Below are 26740 nucleotides of genomic sequence, written 5' to 3' on the forward strand. Positions count from 1 at the left end.
AAGCTAATCAAGTGATTTTGTCTGTAAAAACAAAGACAAGTATGTTAAAAACAATTATTGGAAAGGGAACCTGTTTATTAAAACTACATAATACATTAAAATCTCTATGTGAACATCCTTAGAACTGCCCTTGAGGATATCAGAAAATCAACTTCCTATTTAAATTCAGAGTTTTAAGCTAATGTAAAAATCTTCCATGCTTACTACCTACTTACTGTGGAATTTAACTGGTTTCACAGCAACAAGTACAATCCCAATTCTACTGAGACAGTAGAAACAGCAGGATTACTTAAACAGCATTCATCAAAATGACAGCAGGAAGCCACGCAGCCAGATCAGCTGGTTTGATTCTGCAGACTCTGGGGACATCGGATTGAAGTGGGCTGTTGCTTCTCTCTAGGAGCTTTGAAACAATGCATTTAGTGGCCTGTTTTCTCTGTTCATCATGCAAAACCTAAGCACAGAAAATTAGGCAATACAAATGTATGCCTGTTTTCTTTGAGAAGGCAGTAGGAGAAGGAGGAATTTAAATGCTCCACAACAGACAAAGGGAAACCAACAAAAGCACAGTTAAAAACACGTGAACCAAAATTAGGGTATCTAATGCAGCATCTGACAGACGCGCTTTAAGCAGAAATATTTAAGCACTTTAGAAGGAGTTGATGTGATCCACAAGAATTTGTATACATACTATGTGCAAACTACACAATGCCATAAACAGGCAACATCACCAGCTCAGCACCAGATATAGCATATTTTGAGATGACTGAATAGAAATGTCATGCTCATGAGAACATGAATATCACTGTTTAAGTTGCACTTCTGTATGACGTAGTAAAAAGAATCTGGATGAAGGCAGCAAAGGAAAGGTAAAACTGAGAAAATTTGGTGCTATGTGTTGTCAGTGAGATGTTTACAAAAAAAGGGTCATTGCTGGATATGAATTCACAAACATGCATAGTATCTGTATGAGAACCATTAATAGTAGCCCTAAACTAGCTCCAGGTAAAATAAGCAGTATATATACACCCAGTGTCACAACACAAGTTGGAGTAAATATTTAATCTCTGCAGGATACTGAAAAGGCTACACTGCTTCCCAAATTAATAACTTCACATCTCAGGGGCTCCATTTAAGACTTAGTAGCCCTAAGCTTCTTGTTGAAAACTGAAAGTGAGTTTTGGTTTGCTATGAGTACCAATATGCTGCGATCCAGAAACAATTATTTGACCTTTCTGTTACTAGTATGTTTTGCTACTCTCATAGTAGCTCTTTTTCTGGAAGTAGAATCCAAATTAAAGACCGTCAGTGGAACAGCACATACCACACCAATACTAGAGACTAAGGAGCTATCATTGAAGTATATTCTTGATACAGAGAAAGCACAAAAAAACCAAACGAAAATAAAACCACCAAAAACCCAACTTTGGTTCATCCAGGCTTGCTGAAGAAGTTTGAAGGGATGAGAATTCACTTACATGTGTAAGTATTACATGTATTAGTGTCTATATGTTTTTAATATAAGTAACATAGGTACACAGCGATTTCAGAACAAGGCTCAGAAACATCCACTCCAGACATTCTGTAGAGCTGAAGACTGGACTTCAGGCAGTAACACAGAAAGCTGCAAATATAGTGCAACTAAAGCACCAGTTAAAAATCATTCACCTCTTAAATCTTTCCTTAGTACTTATTCAGCAGGCAGGGAATTGATGACTTCTGTAGAAGGTAATAATCTCACAGATTCTGGACCTGAACAAAAACCCCTTTCTGTGCATTTTTTCCTGCAGTTTGTCAACTGCAGGACGATTGCATGAACCAGCAGAAATTAAAATGCTGGCAGAAATACGGAAGAAAGTTGTAATGTGTCTGTGACAAAATTCAGCCCAAATAGGCATATATCTCATCTAATTTAAACAATGTGCCTAATTGTAATTAGTATTAATTCTGCTTTAAAACCACTTGCTTATCTATCTAGTAGACTAAATAAATCCTCGTAACTTGGAACAAATGTCAATACCAAACACCAGCTCAATTTTTTTCTTCATGGATTTGTCTGAGGCTCTAAGCCATTTAAAGCTGATTCCAGCCAGCAGAAGCATTTCACATGTCTCTGAAATCTGTGAGCATAATGAATTTTCAGAATTTCAAGGAAGGAATATGGATATGAGCAACAATTATAAAGCATTTGCAACAGAGGAGCTTGCTAAGAACTCTTTCGTTCACTCATTTAGTTACCTTTTACAGCTGTTAGCTCAGAAAATACATGAATCTATCAAGTAGGTCCACACTGAATAAACATTTGTCCTCTATATTTATCTAAAACTACAAAAGCACAAGAACACAATCAATCAGCACTATTTGCTCTTTTCAACAAAGGTCAGGAGGGAAAGTAATTACAGAATACCATTCCAGATGGCTTCGGCAATTGGTAAAACTGAAGAGAGGTATTTCCACTTCAAAATCAAACATGAATAGAATAATTTATTTGAAAGGAAATTTAAACACAGATGAATTAATCTTTCCTAATCCAAGCTAAAATCCTCAACAGAACATGAATTCATGCCTATTTAAACAGTATTTTATTTACTCTCAAAAGAGCTAGTCTTTAACTACTTCTTTCAAGTTAGCCTTTTCTATCATTGTGCCTCAAATTTTCAATCAGAGCAAACAATAGTACTGTGCTTGATGATGCGCATTGTTTTGGGAAGTCTTAAGATGTACAACCTAATCTTTCAAAAGATTAGGAAATCAATACTTGGAGGATAAGGTTCTTTTAACTTCATGTGCCCAACAGTTACACAACTAGCTGCTCTTTGTAGACGAAGGAGAAGGACATCTGAAGGCCCAAATCTATCCCTGGACACCTAATGTAGGTTAGATAAATAGCCTTTCCCAGAGATCAGATCTGCTGACCTAATGCTAGACATAGCCCTGATGCCTAAAATTACAAGCTGATATAACACTTCTCCTGAATGAATGGAAGCTCTATGTGCAAAGTAAAAAGAATCAAAAAGAAAATGCCTCAGTATGCCATACACCTACATATTTACTGCTCTCTATTAAATGTATGTGTAGTAGAATATTATTTTTGAGATAACCAGAGGTGGAATTTTGTTTTCTTTGGGAGTAGCTGATTTCCTAGAAATAGCAAAAATAAAATAAAAATCCTGATTAATAAACTTGAATAACTTCATATTTTTTGCTCATTTGGTGTATACATTTTGAAAAAAGTGAGATGAATAAAAGCCCACATACTGTATATGTAATGCAGAACACAGGCTCTTGAGACAGGCTAACACATCTGCACACACAAAAAGGGAGTGCTGTCACACATCTCAGCACAGTACCACATCAAGCTAATGAAATCAATAATTTGAGGAATGCTTATTAAATGATTTAGCAGGCACCACACAAGCTCTGGTTCCACTGCCAGGGCAGACTAATAAAGCTGCCTCTGTGCTTTTTTTCCCTTTCTCTCATCAGCAATGATCACAATTCATCACAGTCATGTTTTCAGCTGAACATCAGCATCAGCCCATGCACCCGAGTAGGCAATGCGGAACTGAAATGTAATAATTTTGAAAAATTTATACTAAAGCTTTATAAAAATATTCTTCATAACACCAAATGCTGATTTGAATTTCAGAAATGTCAGCTAGCAAAAGGCAGAGTTTATATTTTCATCAATATTCCATTCATATTAATTCTTTGGCTTTTCTAAATAATGTGGTAACAATTTTAAGTAATATGACTAAATATGTATTTTTTAAACAACGCTTACCAGAACTGCAAGACATGGAGAAGCAGTTTAAGAAATTTATCTTAATTACCTCATCCAGACGAGTGGAGAGAATAAATATCTGAGTTCTTGACTGGAAACAGTCCAAAACAGAATACAAGAATCTAATGACACTCAACTGTTAGATTATGAAAATGTTTAAGTGCCATCTGATAAAAAATAACTATTATTCTTACACTGCAGTGAAATGAATGTCCCTGATCCTGAGCACTGAAAATTTATAACCTGAAACTAATCTATATTAGCATAATGAGTGATTTAAGGGTCAGCTAAGTATCTAGCATCATTGAGGCACTTAAGCTGCTGTTCTTGTTTAATCAGCCAGTTTGACTGATGAGTTTCCAGCACTTCTGGTTTGTACAGATCTCTGCATCCCTCCCAGGAGATGCAGTATAAACCAAGAACAAAAAAATATTTTTAAGAAAGCAAATGTGGAACTACTAGAATATGTAAGGAACAGATGCTTAGAAGCAAGTGGTTTTTAATCTTGGCCTTGAACCAAAAGCTTTATATTCTGGAATGCAGATCAAAATCAAACTTCCATCTGCTAGTTTGTTCTGCACTTACTTGACACAGAAACGCCCTGTATGATTTAAAATATTAAACATAGATGAGTTTGAGTGACAGATTTGTATTTACTTTTCTATGAATGTCTAAATTATGACTTTTTTTTTTGTCACTTACTGTTACACAGATGGTTTGGAATTACTACTTGTGCAATTACAGAGACCAAGCTCCAAGTTAAAATCTACTGTAAAAGGCAGTGTGCAAACACAGAATAAGGCAAAAATGTGCCCAAAAGAGCCTGCAGAGAAAAGTCAGGTAGGAGAGAAACTGACAGATGCCAACTGTTTGACTACACACAGCAAGCAGTGGCAGGAGATCTACTTTAAATCACACTCCCAAGTGTCCTATCCTATTTCTTTTCTGTCAAGAGTATGAAATACATCTGATTTTAAAATCCATTTTGTTTGCAAAATTCCTACGGAAAACCTTTCTGAACACCAGCACTTCATAAAGATTATTTTTTTACAAAGCAAATATTTAGAAAAGTTTTCTCAAAAATCTAATAATGAGCAATTAATTTCAAACTATTAACTGAAATTTCTGTTGGATAGTATGTATTAAATGTTAAAACTTTTAATATATTAAGATCTATGTCACATAAGAGATTTCGTGAAACATTAGTATTAGAAGGGACCCCTAGAAGTCATCTAATTCCACCCCTACGTAACAGGGCTGACTTCAGTGTCACATCTTTTGTTCAGGACTTGGTTCAGTAAGTTTCTAAAAATACTCATAAGGACTGTCTATCCTCTCTGGTCCCCAGTTCCAGTGTCTTAGAGCTGTCATTGTAAAGGATGATTTTCTCAGATCCAACTAAAACAGTTTGGAAAGCCTACACTCTCCTGCACAGGGGCTCTTTATTTTGTTCTTATTCTTTTGGATTTTACTTTCTGTAAGCACAAAAATCCACACAACAAATGTTTACCAAAAATAAACTGGCTACGTGGCATTTAAAAGAATTTTCCATCAGTATTTTTAATTACCTTTTTGAATTCTCCTGTCCTTTGGTATTCACACAGTATCATGTCAAAAAATATTGGAATTGTAGCTTTTCGTAGTTCAACCTCTGGAATAAGAGTCATTTCCAAGATGGGTCCAACCATCCCTGGTATAAAGCAGATTTTATTCTGGCCTAAAACAGAATGGCAAATTAGATACTTTGGAAGAGAGAAGAAAAAAATTGTTAGAGAAACATTTAGGGCAGGCAGTATTTTAAAGCAGAGTTTTAACTACCTATGCTGGCAACAGTCTTAGAATTTAGTCATTTATCCCTACTCCTTCTCAAAAGCTAAAAGAACGTTAATAAATATGCTCTCTTATCAAGAGGCCAGCATTCGATGCCTAAAATACAAATGCATATCAGCTGATTTAATGTTTTCAGTCAATATTTCAGTTTTTCAGCTCTAGACATCTCTTCCTAAATACTCTGAGAAGACAGCAATCAAAATGCTAATTCTCTCAGTAGAACAGTGCCACATGTGATGCTTTCTAGATTTTAAAGGAGAAACAAATTACTTACTTTCAACTATGAATAACATCAAACAGTGTAACCAATAAATGAAACCAACCAATGCATCAAACTTTGCAACCAGTAATAGAAACAGTCTGTACAACTCCACTATTAAAACCACACAATATTATCTTGTAGCACAACAGTTGTGCACCAGCTAAAGAACCTTCAATTCTGCAAAAAACTTCAACTAGGTTTGAGATATTCTTCAAATACTGCTTGTTTCTGAGAGAAAAGAAAAAAGTTTGATAAGTGGGTCAGACTACTAGCCAAGTCCAATGATCTGCCTCAGAATGTCAATACTGCTTGTAGCTTTTAAGGAGATTAAAATATTACCATAAACAAATATGACTAAACTTGTTTCATAAATAAAAGTAATCTGATTTTGTTTTGCCCCTCATACAGCTGCCATGATGTTGTAACTTAAAGCATAACTGAACAACTTCAATAGTTTTATGCAACATCACTTTTTCTTATGCAAGGCTCTTATACAAGTAAAAAATAATACTTTGAGCTAAATGATTTAAATACGCATTACTCCATTGATATAATTAAAATGAAAACTTTTAAAATTTCTGCCTAGAAATGTAAAGAGAAACTTCCTCAATCAACTCACACACAAAATGATTGTCAGGTAAAAACCTGTTTCACTTGTATCTGCCTAGCAGATGCTTTAGTTCAGTAAACAAAGTAACTTACTTATTTTATTTTACTTATTCAATAAATAAGCAGAACACAAAGAACTGCAGGGTTGCACTCTGGGATAGATATTTTGCCTTTACCTTCACATCCAGCCAATGACATTAAATCTTGCCTTGTGTTCCTGAAGATGACCCTTTGGGTGGAATTTAAACAGCTGCAATTGCTTGACATTTCAGTTTCAAAGTATCTACTGCATGTTCAGTAACCAAAAGAGTTTGTCGTGATTGTTCTCTACCTTTAAGGTAAGCACCCTTAACACAAGTCAGAAGCAACCAAGTCTTGGAAAATTTATCTGGTTCTCAGTTTCAGCATAATAAAGTTCAGCCATCTTTGAAATTTTAGAGAAGTTTGTGAGTTCTCAGAAGTAGAGAGAACTCAGATAGTAACTCACGTCAGTACCAAGCTTAGTCACAGGAGTGAAAATACACTTTAAGGTCAAATTCCAGACATATTTAGAAAAGCATTTCATATCATATATTTGCCAGCGAAACCTGCAATGTGTGACACATTCAGTTGTAATTAAGTTTATTTGCCTACTTACCGAGTTTGTACCACATGTCACGGATAGCAAAGCCAATTAAACGTCTCATATCTCCATATCTAGTTTAAAAAGATAAAGTTAAGGTACTTTTTAATCACTATGTTTTCCCTCATTTCATTAAAAAACTAAAGGCATAAGCATATGTTTTGGCTTACTTGTTCTGGATCTTGTTGTACTTTGCATGGGAAAAATTTTCTAGTTGTAGTGAATCTTGGGTAATAAAAGCCACAGCCAAATGAAAATAGTTGTTCCACAGCTGTAAATTGAAAATAAGGAAATTATAATAGTTTTGAGCAAAGCTGCAGTAGTACTAAACCATGCATAATACTGAATTATTTATGAAACCAAATGATGCAAGCAATTTGAGATTTTTATATTATGCTATGTTGTACATCATTAGTATTATAAAATTAGGAGATGAATTTTAATAACCACTACTATACATTTGTTCTTAATAATACAGCAGTTGAATTAATATTACTAAGATAGATTTATATGAAATTCATTAGCTTACAACATTAAATCACGAACCATAGCAGGACAAGTGGAATACATTACAAGCCAGTTAATCTTAACAACTTGGAGCTAAAGGCACCCAATGTAATTGCATTTTGATATCTACTTCAAAATGTATTTACTGCCTTCTAAGTTCTAATTTAACAACAATTTGAATGAAATTCCAGTGTATTTTGTTAAGAGCTGTCTACGTTAAACAAGGACAAAATACTGCCCTGAATAACTACTATTATTACTGAGTCATGCACTAGAACTGAGAGAATAAGCCTTTTATTTCCAGCTCACAGCCCTGCCTTTCTGAAAGCAGATTGCTTGTCCTCTCGGTGATCAAAATGAAATACTTCTCTCATTCTAGAGATGGGAGGGAAAAAAGAAAACACAGTAGGAAACAAATTCAAGGAAGTAAATGCTACCTTATGGAGCTTCTTAACAGTTAGCAGTAGTTAAGAGATACTCCTTTGAAAACATATTTAGAAGTAAAAATATGTGTAAATGGCATCAGTGAGATAGTAGAAAAGCAACAGTAGAGGCACCTCTGGGCAACCTGTTACAGTGTCTCATCATCCTCAAATGGAAGACAGATCAAAGAGGAAGAATATTATAATATAACCAATATTTAATTAATAAATTAATATGAGATTAATATAAATATAGCAAGCACAGTAAATAGAGATATAGAACTTTCTTAACAATTACTAAAATGAAGCATTAGTTCCCTTTATCCTCTATTTACACTAGTATCAAACATCTTTCAGGGTTTTCTGCAATGTCTATAACCATATTATGTATATTTTTCAACAATATAATGTGCATTTATTTCTGTATAGTTCTAGGGCATTGAAGCTTTTGATTTTGGGGTTTCCAACTGAGTATTTAAAGATAAAAAAGAATAAGCAGGCAATTTCATTAGTGATGCTAAAACACACTTCACTAATGCCAAGTTGATAATGATGCTTAGTATACTAAAGAAAGACAGGGAAAAATGAAAAGATTAGCCTTTTTCTTTGTTTCTTTTTTTCTTTTTTTCTTTCTTTTTTCTTTTTTTTTCCAAGATAATATGACGCATTTCAGAAAGACGACAGCAAAGCTTTTAAATAGTGAGGCATATTTTTTGTTAGAAATATTTTGGAAAAAGTTGGTCCACTGAAAATGAAGGCGGCCCACTCAGTCATCACAGACTGAGTAGTTGCAATACAAGTAATCCATATGTAGATATTTTTTCACAAAAATGTAAATACGAAAAACCAAAAATAGCCTAATGCTGCAGAACACAAATCAATGATACTTTACAATGATAAAGTATCAGAATGGGCTTTTACAGTTCGGAATGGCAGACCAGAATGCACGAGCTACGTTATTCAACTCAGAAGCTTAATACTTACTTGTACTTCAAAATTCATATTCTCCAGGAATTTTTGGTTCATTGTCTCTGCAAATTTGTTGATGGCTCTCAAGAAAACTCTGGGGGAAAAAAAAAAAAAAAAAAAAAAAGCAAGAAACAAANAAAAAAAAAAGCAAGAAACAAAGAAAAAAAAAAAGCAAAATAGATTAATGCATGTATTCTTTGGGATTCTATTCCAACCTTGTGTGGTACTGAAAACACATTTAAACACTGCGTATCCAAGTTCACACATATATGAACAAATTACTTTGTATAATGTCATGTTATGTATGCATCACCAGTTTAAAGCATAACTCTCAGTGTCCTGATCTTCACTGAAAATTCACACAATGTAGGTTTGCTTGTTTTTGCACTATATTCTTGAAAATACATTGTGCTTTTAAACACAGTTTTACCTTCTGTTTGACAAAGTGGTTCATTTACAAGTATGTTTCTGCCTCCTCCTTACAGGCTTGATAGTTGAAAACTCCTGAACACACCAGTTAGAAGCTGCCACTTAATTTTTCCAATTAAAAGAAAGCTTTTTAGTTTTCCCACAGGTGGCTGAGGATGAAAATGACACCTCTGACACCTCAAGGAGATTATTAAAATGAACTGAAAGCTGAATTAATACAGTTATTTATTCCAAGTGGAAGAGTGTAAACATGATGCCCATCTAGATAACCCAATAGATAGCCCATCTATTCACACGGATGAGCTCATTGAAACACTCTTCACTTCCTGGTGTAAGAGCTGTGCGTAGCCATCCAGAATGTGGCTTGTCTTTCCTATTGCCGTCATCACTACTGAAATGCACCACCCACCCCTCACTGTGCTCACATTTACCGTTTGGTCTCCATAAATGTTCAGCAGGTGTCAATGAATGTCAGTGCACGCAATTTTTTCTGCATGGAGGAACTCAATCCCACCACTTTGCTACATACACACTTCCATGTCAGAAGTCATTTTGTCTGACTGCCCCTTACTGACATCTGTCACAGGAGAACGAAATGTAACAGACTGTTGGGGAGGTTCAACCTCTGTTGACTTTGCACTTCTGTACCAACATCTGTTTCTGACATTGTGGGCCATCATAATACAGTAGTAGGCATTACTTTTGTATCTTCTGTGAGTATCCCTTTCATTCCCACAGATATTTTTATCTGACATAGCGGAATGACACATTTTCAAGAAGCATGCAATACTTCCTGACTGTCAAGTTCCAAGTATTTCCATGCATTTGTATTTTGCCTAGAGGATGTGACTATTTCTGTCAAGACGGTAAGTCACTCAGGCAGTGGGCTTGAATTCTATTCCTGGCACCTGTCAGTGCCATGCTGTCCTACTTCAGAGACTTGATGTCTATATGCTTCAGTTTTCTCCTTCAGAAGAAGGGCATATTAACCAGCCACACATGTGAAGCGTAACAGGTGCTTATAAATACACTGAGATTTTGATGAAAATAATATGAAGCATAATATTAATTACTGATGACAAAACAATCCGAAAGAGATAAATATTGCTCTAAGAGGAGAAACTTGAAGTTTCTTGAGTGCAGAAATCATTTTCATTACATGATTATTCCTAGTAACCAACTTAATGGAGAAGACATAGATAGAAAAGAAACTGTAAAAACACAGGACTCCATAGTGGTTCTGAAAAGTGCAGTATGTACTGCCCCTTTTCATAAGAAGTTTTCTAAAAAACTTACTGAAATAGCTTGTCACAGCATAATATATTTTCCCCCTACCATAGCTGATCATTGGAGTTTTCCTTTTCATGGACCTTTGGGAGATACGCTCAGTTCTGTTTTGCAAGTCAAGACTGATCTAGGCTGATCTAAGGACAGGATCTTGGTTTCTCATACAGATAATGCTATTGGACAACCCTTCTTTTTTCCAATTGAATTTCTCTTGTCATATTTTCTCTTAACTTTAAAAATTATACAGGATAATAAATATTTATTTTTAGATGTTCGATTACAAGAACTCCTCTAGGAATACCTGAGTAATACAGAATTCTACTTTTGTACCAGTTGAAATAATTCTTTCCCCACAATAATTTCTATGGTATTTTCTGAGTTTATTCCTCTCCCTACAATAGTTTCCATAATATTTTCTTAGTTTATAGTCATTGATTCTTCTAATTTACCAGACTCCTAGGCCTGAAGATTTATAGATAATATTGAAGGCCAAAGTCTCTGGGCTTAATTTGAGTACAGAAAGGCAAAGTTTAGCCTTAGAACAGCAAAAGGATTATCATGGTTCGCCTCCTGCTATTTCCTTTACCCTTCTTAACATGGTACTGCTTTTGCGTTCCTTTATTGTACTAACAAAGAAATTGCTTCCAATTTTTCACCTGCGCTATTAATAACAATTGTCTATATTAAAAACCAAATAACACAATCCTACATAACTGAAAAGTACTTGTGTATTTTAAGGCTACAGCGGTACAAAGACACAAATCCAATGCAAAAAGAAAAAAAAAGTTGAAAACTTATGTCAGGCTAAGATAAAGATTTGATTTCAAACTGTTTTTGTCAGCTAAATTAAAACAGAAAGGCTGAGCTGGAGAGAAGGTGTATACATTAGCATCATTACGTTAATCAGATTAAGATTCCAAGGTTGTTCTTTAGAAGATGGCGACACCCTGTTTAAGTTACATAACAATAGGCCTGCACACTGTCCTTGCTTTTGAAGTGCAAATATGTGATAAACCTAAAATATAGATCTCCAAGTTATTTTTAGCAAACAAGTTAGAACTAGTGCATCTGCTCAATGCAGCAGAAAACAAAGATATAATTACCCTAAAATATAATAAGGTGGATTTTAGCAGACTTTGTGCATGGAGGTGAAGCCACAGGAAACTCTGCATTAAAAAATTATTTTTAAATAATGGCTGCCAACTGCAATTTATCCTCTTAAATGGGCATTGCCTGTTTTTCTGTGGCTTTGCAAAAGCTGTTCTTTCTCTGCACCTCGTTTCAGACATAGAACATTGCAGCCAAGACAACTGCAAACAGTAGTCTAATGCCCCTTTGTATTTAAACCATGAATAGATAAAAAGGCTTCAATTTGCAAAAAAAAGCTGAGCATCCAGTAGCTCTTCTTCACATTTTAAACCAAGTTCTTCACTTAGCACTACACATACAATGTTTTGAGTACCCAACCTAAAGAAAAAATACATCAGGAACCACAAAATTTTTTTATAAGATGTTTAAATCAAGTGGAGTGTTGTAAACCATAAGTATGAGTGCCCATTCCTTCTGACTCACACACAATTCTTCTAAATCAGTGCTCCAACAGCAAGGAGATCCTCTTCAATGTCTTTTCAATTTTGTAACACTATGTAAAATTTGGGGATTTATGTTTCAACTCTGAGGTGAAGTTCAATTCTTTCACTTAGTTCTATCTATGAGCACGAACTCAAACTGTTTGCTGAGACTTCTAAAGCTGTGATTCCACTGCATAGACAGTAATATCTGCAAAGAATTAATCAGTTACAGACAACTCAGACAGTAAAAAAAAAAAAAAGGAAAAACAAGACTGAAAACATCAGCTCCAAGAAAATATTAAAAAGCTGGATTTTTAGCACCATATTTGAAAAACAATGAAGACTTGAAGAGACTTAAAATTCAGTACTTCCTCCCCAAAATCCTAAGTGCTTTTCCTTCAGAGAATTTGGCCCATAAATTAAAGTCAGGAGGAGCTGTGCTAACTTCATCTAGGCAGGTTTGTTTCTATAATCTACAAAGGTTGGACAATCAGCACTTTCATTAGTGAACCCTCTAGTGAAGCAGATGAAAAACATGAGAGGAATTATTTCAAAGCCTAGGAGATGCATCAATCTGTTCTGAGTTCTTACAGTCATAGTCTTGCTAGAATACCATTTGCGTGAAAGCTTGGGTTGGAGACAACAGAACCAAAATAATGATTCAACTTAGTTTATGACTCCTTGACAGAAGCATCCCCACAGAAACACTCTGCAGAAGATACTTGATTATTTTTTAAACACAAAGCAAGCATAAAAGGAGAAGCAGCTACTAAAGTCAACTGATTCATTCGTAGGCCTCTGTCATCTTTCCTCTTCCTTCATGTGTGCCGAGCATATGAATTGGCATATGAAATCAAGAATAGACTTGCAAAGTGGATCAGATCCAATGTCAAATGCTGATCATTGGCAATGACTGAAACAATGGCCAGAAATTATAAACTGCAGTTGGAAGATGTAAAATATATAGAAGAGAAATCAGGTAAGCAATCAGCATGATAGGAGAGATTAAAAACACACATTTACTGTTTCTGTGACCAAAACAGCAGCAGGAAAAAGCCTAAGAAAACAAGTGAAGAGATAAAAAACACAGAATCTTCACAAATTAACAGCAGAAATATCTGCTAGTAAAGAGGCAAACTGTTACTGATGTAGAATTGGGCAATGTAAATGGAAACGCCATTTACAAATTTTGTAGCCATGTGAAACCTTCTTCTTAAGAACGTAATTATGGCAACAGTTAGGAAGCAATTCACTTCCATGGTAACTAGAAAAATACAACTAGTGGTGAAGGAAAGCAGTATAATTTAATCATATTTCTCTTTGTCTCAGTTCAGTATCACTACAGACTGAAGCACTTTTTTTCCATTCAGACTAAATTCTAATAACACAGCAATTTTCATTTTCCTAAACTGTTTTTTAACGTGTGACAAGACTATGAAAACGGCATGGTTAGAAAACAACTGCTTTAATGTAACTGTTATTCATGTTTTCCTATGTCAATTATAAATTGTTTTGTACAATTAATTTTCTTTATTAGTAGAGTGCTTATTATTTGAAAATTGACCTTGAATAGCTATGCCAAGTGTACAAAAAAATTACATGCTACCATATACCAGAGGTAATTTGACAGTAATACGAAAGCAACACCTAGAGAAAGACATTGAAACAGCAACTGCTTTCATGCTATAAAATGGCAAAAAATATTAATTCCATTCCATGTCTTTATTTTGCTAGCAGCCTGTTTATCTGCAGCTTCTCATCCAGCACCCACTCACAGCATGTTTTAAAGATTGCCTAACTCTCACCTAAGATACAAAATACATTCTTGAAATTGAATATTAGGTATACACTTATGCCAAACTGTTCTGAAGATAAGCAGGTAAATCCATAACACGGTTAACAATAGGCAGTGTACACAGAGATTAAAAGCAAACATACTGTGGTATTAGTTAGTAGGAAGAGGTGAGTTATTGCCCGGAACAAGCTCAAAAGATGGGCCCATGTGAATCTAATGAGATTCAACAAGGCCAAGTGCAAGGTGTTGCACTTGTGTCAGGGCAGTCCTGGACGTGTATATTGACTGGGAGGATAACCCATCAAGAGCAGCCCTGCAAACAAGGACTTGGCAGTTCTGGTAGGTGACAAACTTAACATGAGCCAGCAATACGCACTTGAGGCCTGAAAAGCCAACAGTATACTGGACTGCATCAAAAGCTGGTGGCCATCAGAGAAAGGGAGGTAATTGTTCCTCTCCACACTGTCCTCATGAAACCCCATTGAGAGAACTGAGTTCAGGTCTGGGGCCCCCAGCATAAGAAAGATGTTGAGCTGATGGAGCAGGTCCAGAGGAGGGCCAAGAAGATGATGAGAGGGCTGGAGCACTTAACCCATGAAGACAGGCTGAGGCTGCTTGGCTTGTTTGCCCTTGAGAAGACTTTGGGGAGTCCTGATAGTGGCCTTCCAATTGTTAAAAGGATCTTATGCACAGGAGATAAATCAATTTTTTACATGTGTAAATAGTGACAGCACAAGGTAGAATGGTTTTAAACTAAAACTGGGAAAACAGACATGTCAGGGAGAAATTTTTCACGCAGAGGGTAATGAGGTCCTGGCACAAGCTGCACAGAGAGGTTGTGGATGCCCCATCCCTGGAAGTGCTCAGGGCCAGCCTGGATTGGGTCCTGAGCAGCCTATCTAGTGGTTGGCAATCCTGTCTATGGCAGGGGGGTTGGAACTTTATAATCTTTGTGGTCCCTTCCAACCCTTCAGTTACGAACCACTTTACCCCTTTCTTTAATTCAGTAAATCTCAGTCCCTGTGCAGTATGACACATCATGACAATGAGGTATGCTAATCTCCTGTGAGGAATAATGTGTCTCTAAATTAAAGATATGAATAAAAAAGACAAAGAGGCTACATGGTATTAGCTAAACCTGAAAATCATTTCCCTACAAATGCCATACACCTGGAAATTACTGCTTTTAATAAACTAATATCCCAACATCTACATACCACAAATGGAATAAAGTGCACACACATACAAGCAGTAGCAACTAGTAAGAAGTGTGTAGTAAGCAACTCTCATCATAAGTTAATTAAATCTCCTATGAAGGATCACAAAAATAACTCAGATATATTATATCCTCATGACCTCAGTAAGGGTTTTACTATTTCCCAAAGTGTTCTGCTGCATCTAGCATGACACGAAAATGAGCATCCTTCCCACCTTGCTGTTAAGGGGAGAAAGGAGGAAAAATAAATAAAAACAAAAGTACTCTGTTTCTGATTCTCGGCTGCTAATGGAACGCTCTCAATTCAGCTCTGACTCCTGCACGTTGGAAATAAGAAGATGCTTTGAGAGCATGTAACACATCAACTTTAATAGCGATTTAAAAAATTTGAGTAGGGCTTTTCCATCCTGGCATGGGTAACATCTGACTAAGTTTAGTCAATTAAATTTCTACTCCCACTCTATGAACTTTCTTGCAAGAGTTTAACCTGGTCATAGAATGGTAAGATCACAAATCTAGCCATCATGTAACAAGATTTAATACCATGACTTACTTTGAGAGTAAATTGAACTGTGGAATATTTGAAATTAACATAATCTATGAAGGCATGACTTAGTTGGAACTTTGAGAGTTAGTTGTTACTATAGACTCTACGTTTTCTATAAAATGAATGGTTGTTTTCTTTTCTATAGGAAGAACCTTGTACTCAGACTTCTACAAATATAGAGATGTACTCAAAGACCTGGCCTTTATCATTTTTCAGCTCAGTAGGAAAATGGCATTTGCTAACTTGCATCACAGTGAACTCATTCAGGACTTTCTAAATCTATGTAGAAACTGTGCTGTTAAGATTTAACAAGACTTTTACAGTTTCGTTTCTTTTGACTATCAACAGATATACTAACTATATAGTTCCACTTTAGGGTTACTTTTTTTCCCTTTCTTTTATAACTGGACTTACAGCACAGGCAGATAGCTATTTAGTGAATTGTCAGTATACTATTTTAAACGTCAACATTTTTGTCATTGACCAAATTGTAATTATATTGTCGTTTTAGCTGAAGGGCAAAAGTTCACTTTTTAGTAAGGTATGAAACAAGTTCCCTTTTCACAAGGGAACACGAGCACCAATCCTCCAGCTCCTTTTTACCTGTTCTGCACCATGCTCATAGCCATCCAATCTGAAGGGTAAACATTCTTTCCAATGAGATCCTTGAACATGATGAATGTTTCCATCAGGAAGTCCTGGAACAACAAAATACAAAAAAAAAAAAAGACTGTTAACAGAAAGTTTAAGTGCTTATGGTATTTCATTTATAGTGCACACACACAGCTTTAACCTTGAATTTCAAAGCAACCAGCTAAAACTGTACAAGAATAGCAAACTGAAATGTCATATTTTATTACCAAAATCTAGTAAGTAGCTCACTGAAAGGATTGTACTTTTTCAAATTACTTAAAAAGAAAGAAGTGAACAATAGCTCTCCACAGTGTTGAGAACAAATCTTTATCTTCAGACATATACTTATGCTCCTGAAAAAAATGACAAGTCAACAAACCAGTGCCTCTATAAACAGAACAAAAAACCAATAACCATGGTGTTTTGTTGCTTTTGTTTATACTTGCTCTGAAGAACTTCTCAAGCAGATGAAGAATAACTGCACTTGACAGTTTTCACTAAAATTTCTATTACCTTCTATCATTACACTATCTAGGACCACGTACCCAAATTGGCTGGAAACTGCAATTATTTTGAAAATACTGTGTGTTTTCAAGTAAACTCAAGCACATTAACAACTGCAAAAGCTACTCATGATTTGAACTGTCAGCATTTCAGTTATAGCACAGCACTGATTATACTAAAGAAAGGAAAGCAGACAAACCTTGACAAGTAAAAATATAAATTCCATGTAGAAACTGTAGACTGGGTATCATATCCACATTTATTTTATACTCACCACTAGTTCTGAACTTGTCTGAAAAGTTTCAATGTAAACTGAGTAATGCTGATCATTCATCTGGTTTAAGATGGCTGTCATACATGCAACAAAATGACTCTGAAAGAAAACAGAAAGAGATCAATAGAAAGGTAATGGATCTAGCTTACTTTAGATATTGGGTTGTAGTCTAAATCTGAACTGTTCCAAATGCCTAATAAATCTTTTCATGGATGTTAAGGTAAACTCAAATGCAAATGTTTTTAAGCTCAGATGAAAGAAACATACTATGAGATCAGAGAGTTCAAAAACTACCCTGGCAATAGGCCATCTCTGAAGGAAAGAAAAAAAAAAAGCATCATTTGCAAAAAGAACACAGAAGCACACATTGTGAGCTGTACTTTATTTATAAAGTGCAAGTAAATATTACCCAAAGACTCCTGAAATGCAGGTGATATTTTCTAGGATTTTAACACTATGAACTCATAGGAATAAAAAAATATTGTGATCAAAATTTTCTAATGTTGAAACAAAGGCTATGATATTGTACAGGAAGAAATACTGCAAGAAAGGATGAATTTTACAGGCACCAAAGCAACTATTACAGAACTCTAAATCTTTGGTAAGATACTTTTCTCTCTCATAACTTCTCTCAAACTTCCTCAAAAGTAAACATTTTATTTCCCTCTATTTCTAAAGCTGAAATGATGCAATATATAAAATGATTTGTAAGCCTTGGTTTTCACTGCCACTGACTGAGACTGACAAAGATATTTCTTATCTCCCACTAATAGCTTGCTTAACTATTGTTAGTTCTCCTTTAAGACAGTGAAGAATCCTCCTAACTGATACCTTTTAATTTTCTTAATTATTATTTTAGGAGTGAACTGCTTCAAACGCTTTGATTCTATTAAAACAAAAGAATCTGAAAGAGGTGAGCATGTGAAATAGTTTTATAGATTCATTTGACTTTGATTCTTTTCATGCTGGCTTAGAAGTGACAGAAGTGACTCCCCACAGCCCCTCAGACCAGAAGCTTATTTCTCCTTTGGATCAGATTCTCTGTTTAACTCTGCTTTGCTTTTCACTTCTGCTATGTCAGAAAGTCATCAGATACATACATTTCCAAAGTATCCAACATGCAGACTGTTGTCCCCGACCATTTTGTCTACCACTAAAGAAGGGAAGTCTCATTTAACTTCAGGTTGTGGCCACTAGAGGTCTTTTACTTTCATATGTTAGCTGCTGTTCAGTTTGTACTGCCTTTTTTTATTTATTTATTCCTGCGTGAGCAGATCTAGTACACTTCTTGCATATAAACAGTGACAATTACAATACAGAAGACCTATTCTACCTTATTTTGGAGTAACATCAGAGCAGCTGAGAGGCTTACCTATTACCTACTTTGTAAGACTAAGAGGACATTCCCTGTGGGTAAACTCAAAGATTTCAGGTAAGGTATCGTGTGTTCTCGGGTACTGATGCTATTTTAAAAAGAAATGCTGATTTTCCTGCTGTAGAAGTTCACTTTAACGGCTGTGAATCAGGAAAATGTCTTCTGTGATGTTAAATTTATAAGAGGAAGTAATAATGAATTGCAAAAGATGCAGTAATGAAACTGTTATATTTTTTTCCTTCTGATGTATTGATTTTGAGGAAAAAAAAAAAAAACAAAACCTGACAGAAGTTAGAGAATACTGTACATTTAAAACTAGCTTTATTTTCACAAAACTTATGCCAAAAAATGACTTTCTATACTCATATTAAATAATATTAAATAATCATTTCTTAAAAGAAGTAGGATTTCTTCACAAGCCTTGAATAGATCTCGTATGTTGCTTAAAGACATAAAAGGTTATTTATTCATGCTCTTGTAACCAACTTCTAAAATATGTCTAGCTATACATGTGATTATGGTACAGCATGAATGCCTGATGTTAATCATCATGTACTGTCATTTCATAATTAATAGATCATATGTTTTAATCGCTAAAAAAAGCCAGAAACAAAGATCACACATCCTAAACAGGTACTTTGCACCACACCTATCAAATTCATGTTAGAGTGACTTAATGCTACTTTACAAATAAAAAATGACAGCTAATTTGCTCCTAAAACTTACTCCATCATTTCCAGACATCTGTATAGCAGGAAAATACATGAATACAATTTCATCTCTAATAATTTTCTTGCCCACAATCTCAGCTACTAGAAATTAATTGCTCGCTCCTTCACAGGTTAAATGCTTGCCCCACCCCTTCTAAAACTGAAACACCAGCAATAAACATTCACTTCTCAGATGCAGCCTCCTATTATTCAAGTATTCGTGCTCTCTCAGCTTCACCATTAAAGCAGCCTCATTTAGGAACACAGAGAGCTGTGATCAAATCTGCAAATCTCTGTGCTCTTAAATTCTCCAATGCTGTTTAAGTACCTGCTACTAAAATATGCAAAGAACATGAAATACTTGAAAAAAGCTATTTTCAGTTCTGCACAGTAACTACCTATGACACTCTGAATGAAGAATGCATGCTCACTAGACAGAAGAAACATGGAATCAAGCACAGCCTACAAAAACAATAATGCTGAGGATTTAAAAGTTTATTTCATTAAATTGAGTATTGTGTGTAAGGATTGAAAAGTGTAAAAAAGTGGTTGCACAAAACAAGATGAAGTTCAAGCAGAAGCCTAGAAAGTCATTTCAGCAATGTTTAGGATATATCCAATGAATTAAAGCAGAGAGGCTGCTTAAAACTAGGTCAAATGTGTAAAAAAAAAAAAAGTATCAAGTAAACACGCAGTTGATGAGAGAATACTAAGAATAATGAGAAAAATTATCACAAATAACACTGGAATATATTGTACTTCTTCAAAGAGGTACAATAAGAAGGATGTTTTCCAATTTTAATATATTCATGCACATTTAGATATAAAAGAATCCAGGAACAGAAGCAGCAATGAATTCTGAGTTAATAAATTGGTTGATATGCTTTCAAAAGTGATTAAAGAAAAAATACGAGTAAAGAAATAGATCAGGAAATAGAAAGCATTTCCAGGCAGAGTAGGAACACAAAGTAAATGGGAAGTCAAATGAAAATAAGCTACAGGAGAAAATGCCTCAGGAAATAATCAAATTTCCTGTCCACTGGAGAAAAAAAAAAAAAAAGAAATAGCAGAATTATTACATCAAATTCATCAAATTCTAATGAATCATAATGCTGGCTTCCTTTACAATAAGCACTGGAAAAATTTAGGTAAGTAAAAGAAATTGGTTGTTAAGGTGAATATGTGAATATTAGCTGTGGATGCAACATGCACTGAAGAAGCATTAGAAAAATATTAGGGTCATATGAATAAGACAACAAACTTCAACACCTAGCAACTAAATCCCAGCATACTTCATAATAGCAAATGGTGACAGGTTGCCGTAGTAACTTCAGATAATAACAGCGCCACAAAAATAAATCCTGTAAACGCACTGGGAAAACAAACAGCAACAGAAACACGGTAGAATGAAGCTCCAATTCAGTACTAATGTATAAGTATTCCAGTGGCTATTCTGTGAGTAATTTTAGTGTAGGTGGACTGCTGGAATGATAAAGGAAGACTTTCACATACTCAAGTAATATCAACAGAGAGATTTACCAACACAGCGCCACAGCATAAAGGCATAACCCTGTGTACATCATTAAAAAGTAACTAAAATGCAAACATGAATAATTTCTAAAAACACAAGCACTTTTGATGACCAAAAACATTGCAATTATATTTACAGCTGCTTTTTAACAGGAGCTTGATGCTTTAAGTGTTCATTTTGCTTACATGCTATTTTCTCTGTTCAGTTCTTTTCTTCATTCATATAAGGTAGCCAAAAGGACATGCAACTATGTAAGTGGTAGGTTATCAGATTGAAAAGTACTGGAAAATTTTGTAGCACAATGAAATAGTAATAGCAGCTGCTCTGTAAGGTTTAAAAATAAGTAGCAAGCTGGACAATCAAGGCAGCTCTGAGATTATTTCATTTAAGACTTTCTCAGACATATATAAGAGCAGCGAGACAAAGTCTAAAACACATACAAAATACAAGCTGTCAAAGAATAAGATGAGCAACATTAAGTTTTTTTTGCCCAGTCAGAAAAGAGTTATTTCTTGTACTAAATTTCGATTGGCCTCTTGCAGGTAAAAGGACTGAAAGAAATAAAACAATGCCAGGGATGTGCAGGATCTGGTCCTCTAAATGTGTAGCAGCAGAAGAAAAACCAATTACTGGCAATGCTAGGATAGTCCCCAGGAGGACATCCCAGAGATACAAAACATAGTAAAAGTGTTCTTCATTCCTGAAACACCAAAATAGGGCTGGCCATATTATGTACAACCTGTCACTTAATATGCAGACTGCTCTTTTCAAACAAGCAATGCCACAATCATGTGAAATACTCACAGTCTTGGAAAGCACAGAAAGAGATTTTAAGACAGTTACTTTAAGCGACTGACTTATAGACTACTTTTTCGGGATTTGACATCCTATGAGGTACATGATTCTCAGTTTATTTGTAGACTTTACTAAGTATGTGTTATCTTTCAGTCTCCTTTGAAGTTTACTGCCTTCCCATGTGTAAAACTCATTTCAGACTATAAGGTATTTTTGAGAACACTTATTTCCACGCAGCTTTTGGGTATGCATTTTTCAGTCTTCACAACTCCGGGACACTTTCCAAATGTGAGCCTCAGAAAAGACTGAATTATAAAACAAACAGCACTGAGGGACAAACAAGTGCCCCACAACTCAGTGCAGATTTACTACAGAAATGATTATCAATAATTAACTTCTCTAAAAATAATTTTGTTAGCTAAAGCAAAATTTGCATTCATACCACTTATAAAAGCAGATGTAAGCTATCTGATATAGAGCAAAGAAGTTGTGGTGGTTTGGGGTGGGTTTTTTTTGCCCTTGACATCACTGGGACATTTGCTTATGTTGCCTGGAGAAATTACATGTTAATTTCTTCAGCTAGGTTCAGAGACCTTGCTGTGTTTTTAGGTTTTAATCTCTCCTTCAGTGACCACATCAGTAGATTATAACAGTGTGATCGATATCCTTTGTGTTCTGCCCCTCAGAAATGCATTATCAAGAAGACGGTGAAATGCTCACCTACACTTTTGTGGGTTTTTTAAAAAAAATCTGATTTCAGCTCTCCTCTCTTAAAAGACTTGATGACAGACTAAGCACAAGGCCTGCTCCATTCTGACAAATCCTCATACCTTTCTCCTGCTATTGTACTGTCATGATCTTACTGTACTTTATCCTTCCTAAGGTACACAGCTGTACCTTTTCTTCCTCTTGTTTCTAAACTCATTGTACATAGCATGCTGAAAGATCCATGGTTACTGAGTCTCTGCCCCCAGCTTTAGAGCTCTCCGGTACCTCAGTAAGATCCTCTGACTACAGTCATCTTTTATTTATGTCAGCATCCTAAAACTAATATTAAGAGGTTTTGCAAAAACTATCAAGATTCAGAGCTGAACACATCACAGCCCTTCGTTCACAGCACAGGTACACAGAAGACAGTAAAACCATAAATTCATCTTCGCAGTGTATGTTTTTCAACTTGTCACCCTCCATACTTCAGTCATTAAGACCCTCTGGGTTCCAGCCAAATGCCCAGGCCCTGTTCAACTTGTGCCTTTTTCAACTTACTGCATATTTTATTCCTAAATATCACAGGGCAAAATAGTTATTTTTGTACACATGGAAATTGTTAGTACTGACACAATTTAAAACTCTCATTACCTGAGTCAGCAATAATTGAAAGATAAAAGAATAGTATTTTATTTAAGTGTGAGAAACAAATCATCCACTTGTCTTACCGCAGTGGGGCTGAATTTGAATGATTTGCCATCCTACTGCTTTGAAGAATTAACAATACTTAGCCATAAGTATTTTGAAATACTGCTGCACATGGCAATAATGCTATAGCTTGGAATTCATACCTCTAGCAAACTGAGTTGCAGCACAGCTTACGTTCAGTGCCTGAGGCTCTTAATAGTGGATATGCTGGAAAGCATACCGAGCAATTGCAAGACTACAGTACATTCTGGCTGCAAATAATTAACTATAGCACTTTGTTTTCAAATCTACTCCTAACAAATATTAAGTAATCTGGAAAACAACTTCACTCTACCTTTAGAAAAGATAGCTTAGCAATAACTACAATTTACTTTTAAAGGCACTTGTATTGCATAATCTGGACTCCTCACAAGCAACGCTGAACCATATACAGGGCATAAAAATAAAAAGGACAGAAGTGGGCTATAAAATGACAGAATAAAATCACAGAGAACGGAAGATACCAGCTGGTGAACAAAGAATGAGTGTAAAAATTTATCTTTGGAGTTTTCCTGAAAGCCTACGCTATGGACGATATGAAGTAGGTATTAAAATCTGCAAATGCAAAAAGGAAGGGAGCTTCTAAGAGGCAAATAAACAAGTAACACCAAAGAGTTTTCTACCATGGATTCCTTGTATATTTAACTGCAATCTATCATCATATATGCCAACATCATCATATTGGTGCATCTTGAGGTAAAATAACTCATAGCAGATACAGACAACAAGGAAAGGTTTCCCTCTTTCTCTACTGTTCTTACCAGTCCCTCTCAAGATTGGATAATTCTGGCTTATGATAATTCAGAGGTGAAAGAAACAGGTTTTATATGAATCTCAGCTAACAATCACATCGACACTTGTTATCACTTATTCATTTCACAAAAACTGAAAGAGAAGGCATTCCTGTTTGCTAGATTGTCTTGACTGCATGAAGAATGATAAAACTTGAGAAGAGATTCCTCTGATACTGGAAAGAAGCCATGATCATAACTGATAACAGATTTTCTTGAGAGTCCTTCTCCACCTGCAGCTTTTCTCATCAAATAATAGGGAGGCTAACAGGAAATGCCCTTCTCTGTATATACCTGCCAAAGTTCATTAGCATAATTTCCACACCTCCAGCAGTAACTGTCAGCCAATTTCTGGTAATCCAGTCTCTAAACTGCCATAATTCAATTCCCTCACACTGAAATATTTTTCAGAACCAGAAGGTTAGAAAGATCTACAGCAAGGTGTACTCAGCCTAGTACTTAAAAACTGCAGCTAATGAGAGCAAAACATACTGTCATTTGCATTTCTGATGTCACCCACTGGCCTGCATGAATAGAGATAAAAAATCCTCAAATGCAGATATGTTACCATGATGAGATAAGGCATAAGCTTTCTGCATAGGTTTCCATTCTTCCATAGGAAACCCAGAGACATGGGAGAACATATTTAAGCAAGAACTTGCATGCTTTTTTTTTCTCTTACCATCTCCCAACATATGCAGGATGTTTAATATATATGTGACAGTTGTCTCCTCCATACGGTTCGCTGAAAGCAAACAAATACTGTAATGATAGAAACAATTAAGTGCAGAAGTGATACCAGCAACTTCCTTCTCTTTTTAAATGACTTAGGTTAGAAATAGTCTTTCCTCAAATTCAGATTTTGTGCACACATCCCACATCCGTACAGTTCAATATACATAGTAGAGACATACAGTTCATTATGATTTTTCCAAAATCCTGAAGCACAGCAATGACAATTCCATAAAGTTTTCATAGGAGGAGGTTTTTTTTTTTCATTTGTTTGTATTGTGGTGTGTTTTTTTTTTGTTACATACTTTGCCTTACTGCATTCTGCTTTAATGTCATTTCTCAGTGGCACACAACCAGTCTCATAGCCTTTAATTAACTGAAATTTAACATAATATGCAATACTGCTTTGCTAGTGTTTGAATTTTAGTTTTAGAGAAATTGCAGCTCATAAATGAGAACTTAAGATGTAATACGTATATCTACACTATTACACAAACAGAAAGTAATTCTAAATATTTTTTTCAATGAACAAGAAAATAGTAGAATACCATATTTATACAAGAAAAAGCAGTGGAATTTTATGATATAAACCAGCTATTTGGGCACTTTCCAACTCACCAGCCTGTCACATTGGATAACTTCCACATCCCTGTAAGCACTCAAGCATTTCTGCAGGAGAAATTTCCCAGTTTTAAGTACAGTTACCTCTATAAACACTGCCAAAATAAATAAATAAATGCTTCTCTGCTACTTGTGTATCTGTAAAACTTTGTTCAGATTATCTCCCTGCAATGATTTTTGAATTCACAACCACTAATATATGCTCCAAAAGAGCATGTATGTATGAAACCATTTCTTCCAAAACCCCTGATGGGCTGTATTACCTCAAGTATTCAAAGAAGGTACTCAGTGTTTATTTTCAAGTAAAATAACAGCATTTCAAGTAACACATTTCTGAAAATTATTGTAACAAATAAATGAAAATCCTCACTGTTTTTATTTTTCACTGCATCTTCAACACTTCATGTAGAAAGGCATCACATCATCTCAAGCAAAGTGTAGCCAAGCCACAGTCCATTTGTATTCTGACAACTTGCTCAGCCAAGACCATTTTTTCTTTCCAAGGGGAAATACCATACCATCTTCCCTACCTTATCTCACCAATCTGAAGTAATCTTCAAAACTTGCTGTTTGATCGCTCAGAGACAAAATGACAAAACCCTGCAATCTCTCCCACAGCTAAAATCTTCTCTTTTTGCAGTTAGAGAGTTGTATCATGTATTGCTGATGTGTAGTAAATTCTTCTCTATATGCACCTCGATCCCGTCTTGAGGGGGTTCACAAAACCTACCAGCAGGATTTGAATAAATAAATAAATAAAACAGTAGTCTTCAGTGTTTAGGTAAAGTTTGTTCAGCAGTACCGAAAGCACTGCAGAAGGGAACCTTTGAGCACATACAGGAACACAAACAGAGATCTCTGGCATTGCTCACGGTCAGAACTAGATTTTCTACCAAAAAGAATAAATAAGAAAGGAATACTACCCAAGACAACATACACACTTGAGAAATCTCGAGACACAAAACTGCACTACACGGATTATTTCATCACTCACAATAACAAATGTATTCAGCTTCATAAGCTGCATCTTGCTTTATTCTGTAGGACTCAAAGAAATAAGACTCCTTGCTGTGACTGATGAACATCCCTGTACACATAGAGGTCATTTAAAACATCTCTCTCAGCAGCTTCACGTTTCCTTCTTTCTGTCAGCTTTTTCTTGTATTTCATTACACTATGCAATTTTGTACTGTAGGGAAATTATTTCTAATCTGTAGGCTCTGCACCTTTCATACATTTTCAGTTAAAAATATTTCCCTCACAAGCCTGCTTACAGTTCGTCAAGGCTTTCAGTACATCTTCACCCATGCTGTAATGAAAGAAGCCATATAAAATATTTGCAAAAGCTTCTTTTTCTTTTTTTTTTTTCTTTTCTTTTCTTTTTTTTTTTTTTTTTTTTTAGGAGAGAATTTCAAAGATTACAAGTGAATACTTTTGTTTTGATACCAATGAGATACTGAAAGCAAGTG

General features: G+C 35.3%; 2 protein-coding genes across 3 annotated transcripts in view; one reads left to right on the plus strand and one right to left on the minus strand.

The window, feature by feature from the left end:
• DOCK2 (dedicator of cytokinesis 2) overlaps positions 1–26740 on the minus strand; it is a 121050-nt gene that overhangs the window by 29262 nt on the left and 65048 nt on the right. The window contains exons 28-33 of the mRNA XM_032447425.1: positions 17262–17360; positions 16454–16548; positions 9021–9099; positions 7278–7378; positions 7123–7181; positions 5353–5501 (exon numbers count right to left, since the gene is read on the minus strand). Coding sequence (XP_032303316.1) covers positions 5353–5501; positions 7123–7181; positions 7278–7378; positions 9021–9099; positions 16454–16548; positions 17262–17360 — 582 coding nt within the window. The remainder of the gene's footprint in view (positions 1–5352; positions 5502–7122; positions 7182–7277; positions 7379–9020; positions 9100–16453; positions 16549–17261; positions 17361–26740) is intronic.
• INSYN2B (inhibitory synaptic factor family member 2B) overlaps positions 18459–26740 on the plus strand; it is a 29994-nt gene continuing 21712 nt past the window's right edge. The window contains exon 1 of one of the 2 annotated variants that reach the window (XM_015875953.2): positions 18459–18693. The gene's annotated coding sequence lies outside the window, so the exon portion shown is untranslated. The remainder of the gene's footprint in view (positions 18694–26740) is intronic. The other variant, XM_015875952.2, reaches the window with a different exon arrangement.

This window comes from Coturnix japonica, chromosome 13 (assembly GCF_001577835.2).
Source record: "Coturnix japonica isolate 7356 chromosome 13, Coturnix japonica 2.1, whole genome shotgun sequence".
NCBI lineage: Eukaryota > Metazoa > Chordata > Aves > Galliformes > Phasianidae > Coturnix > Coturnix japonica.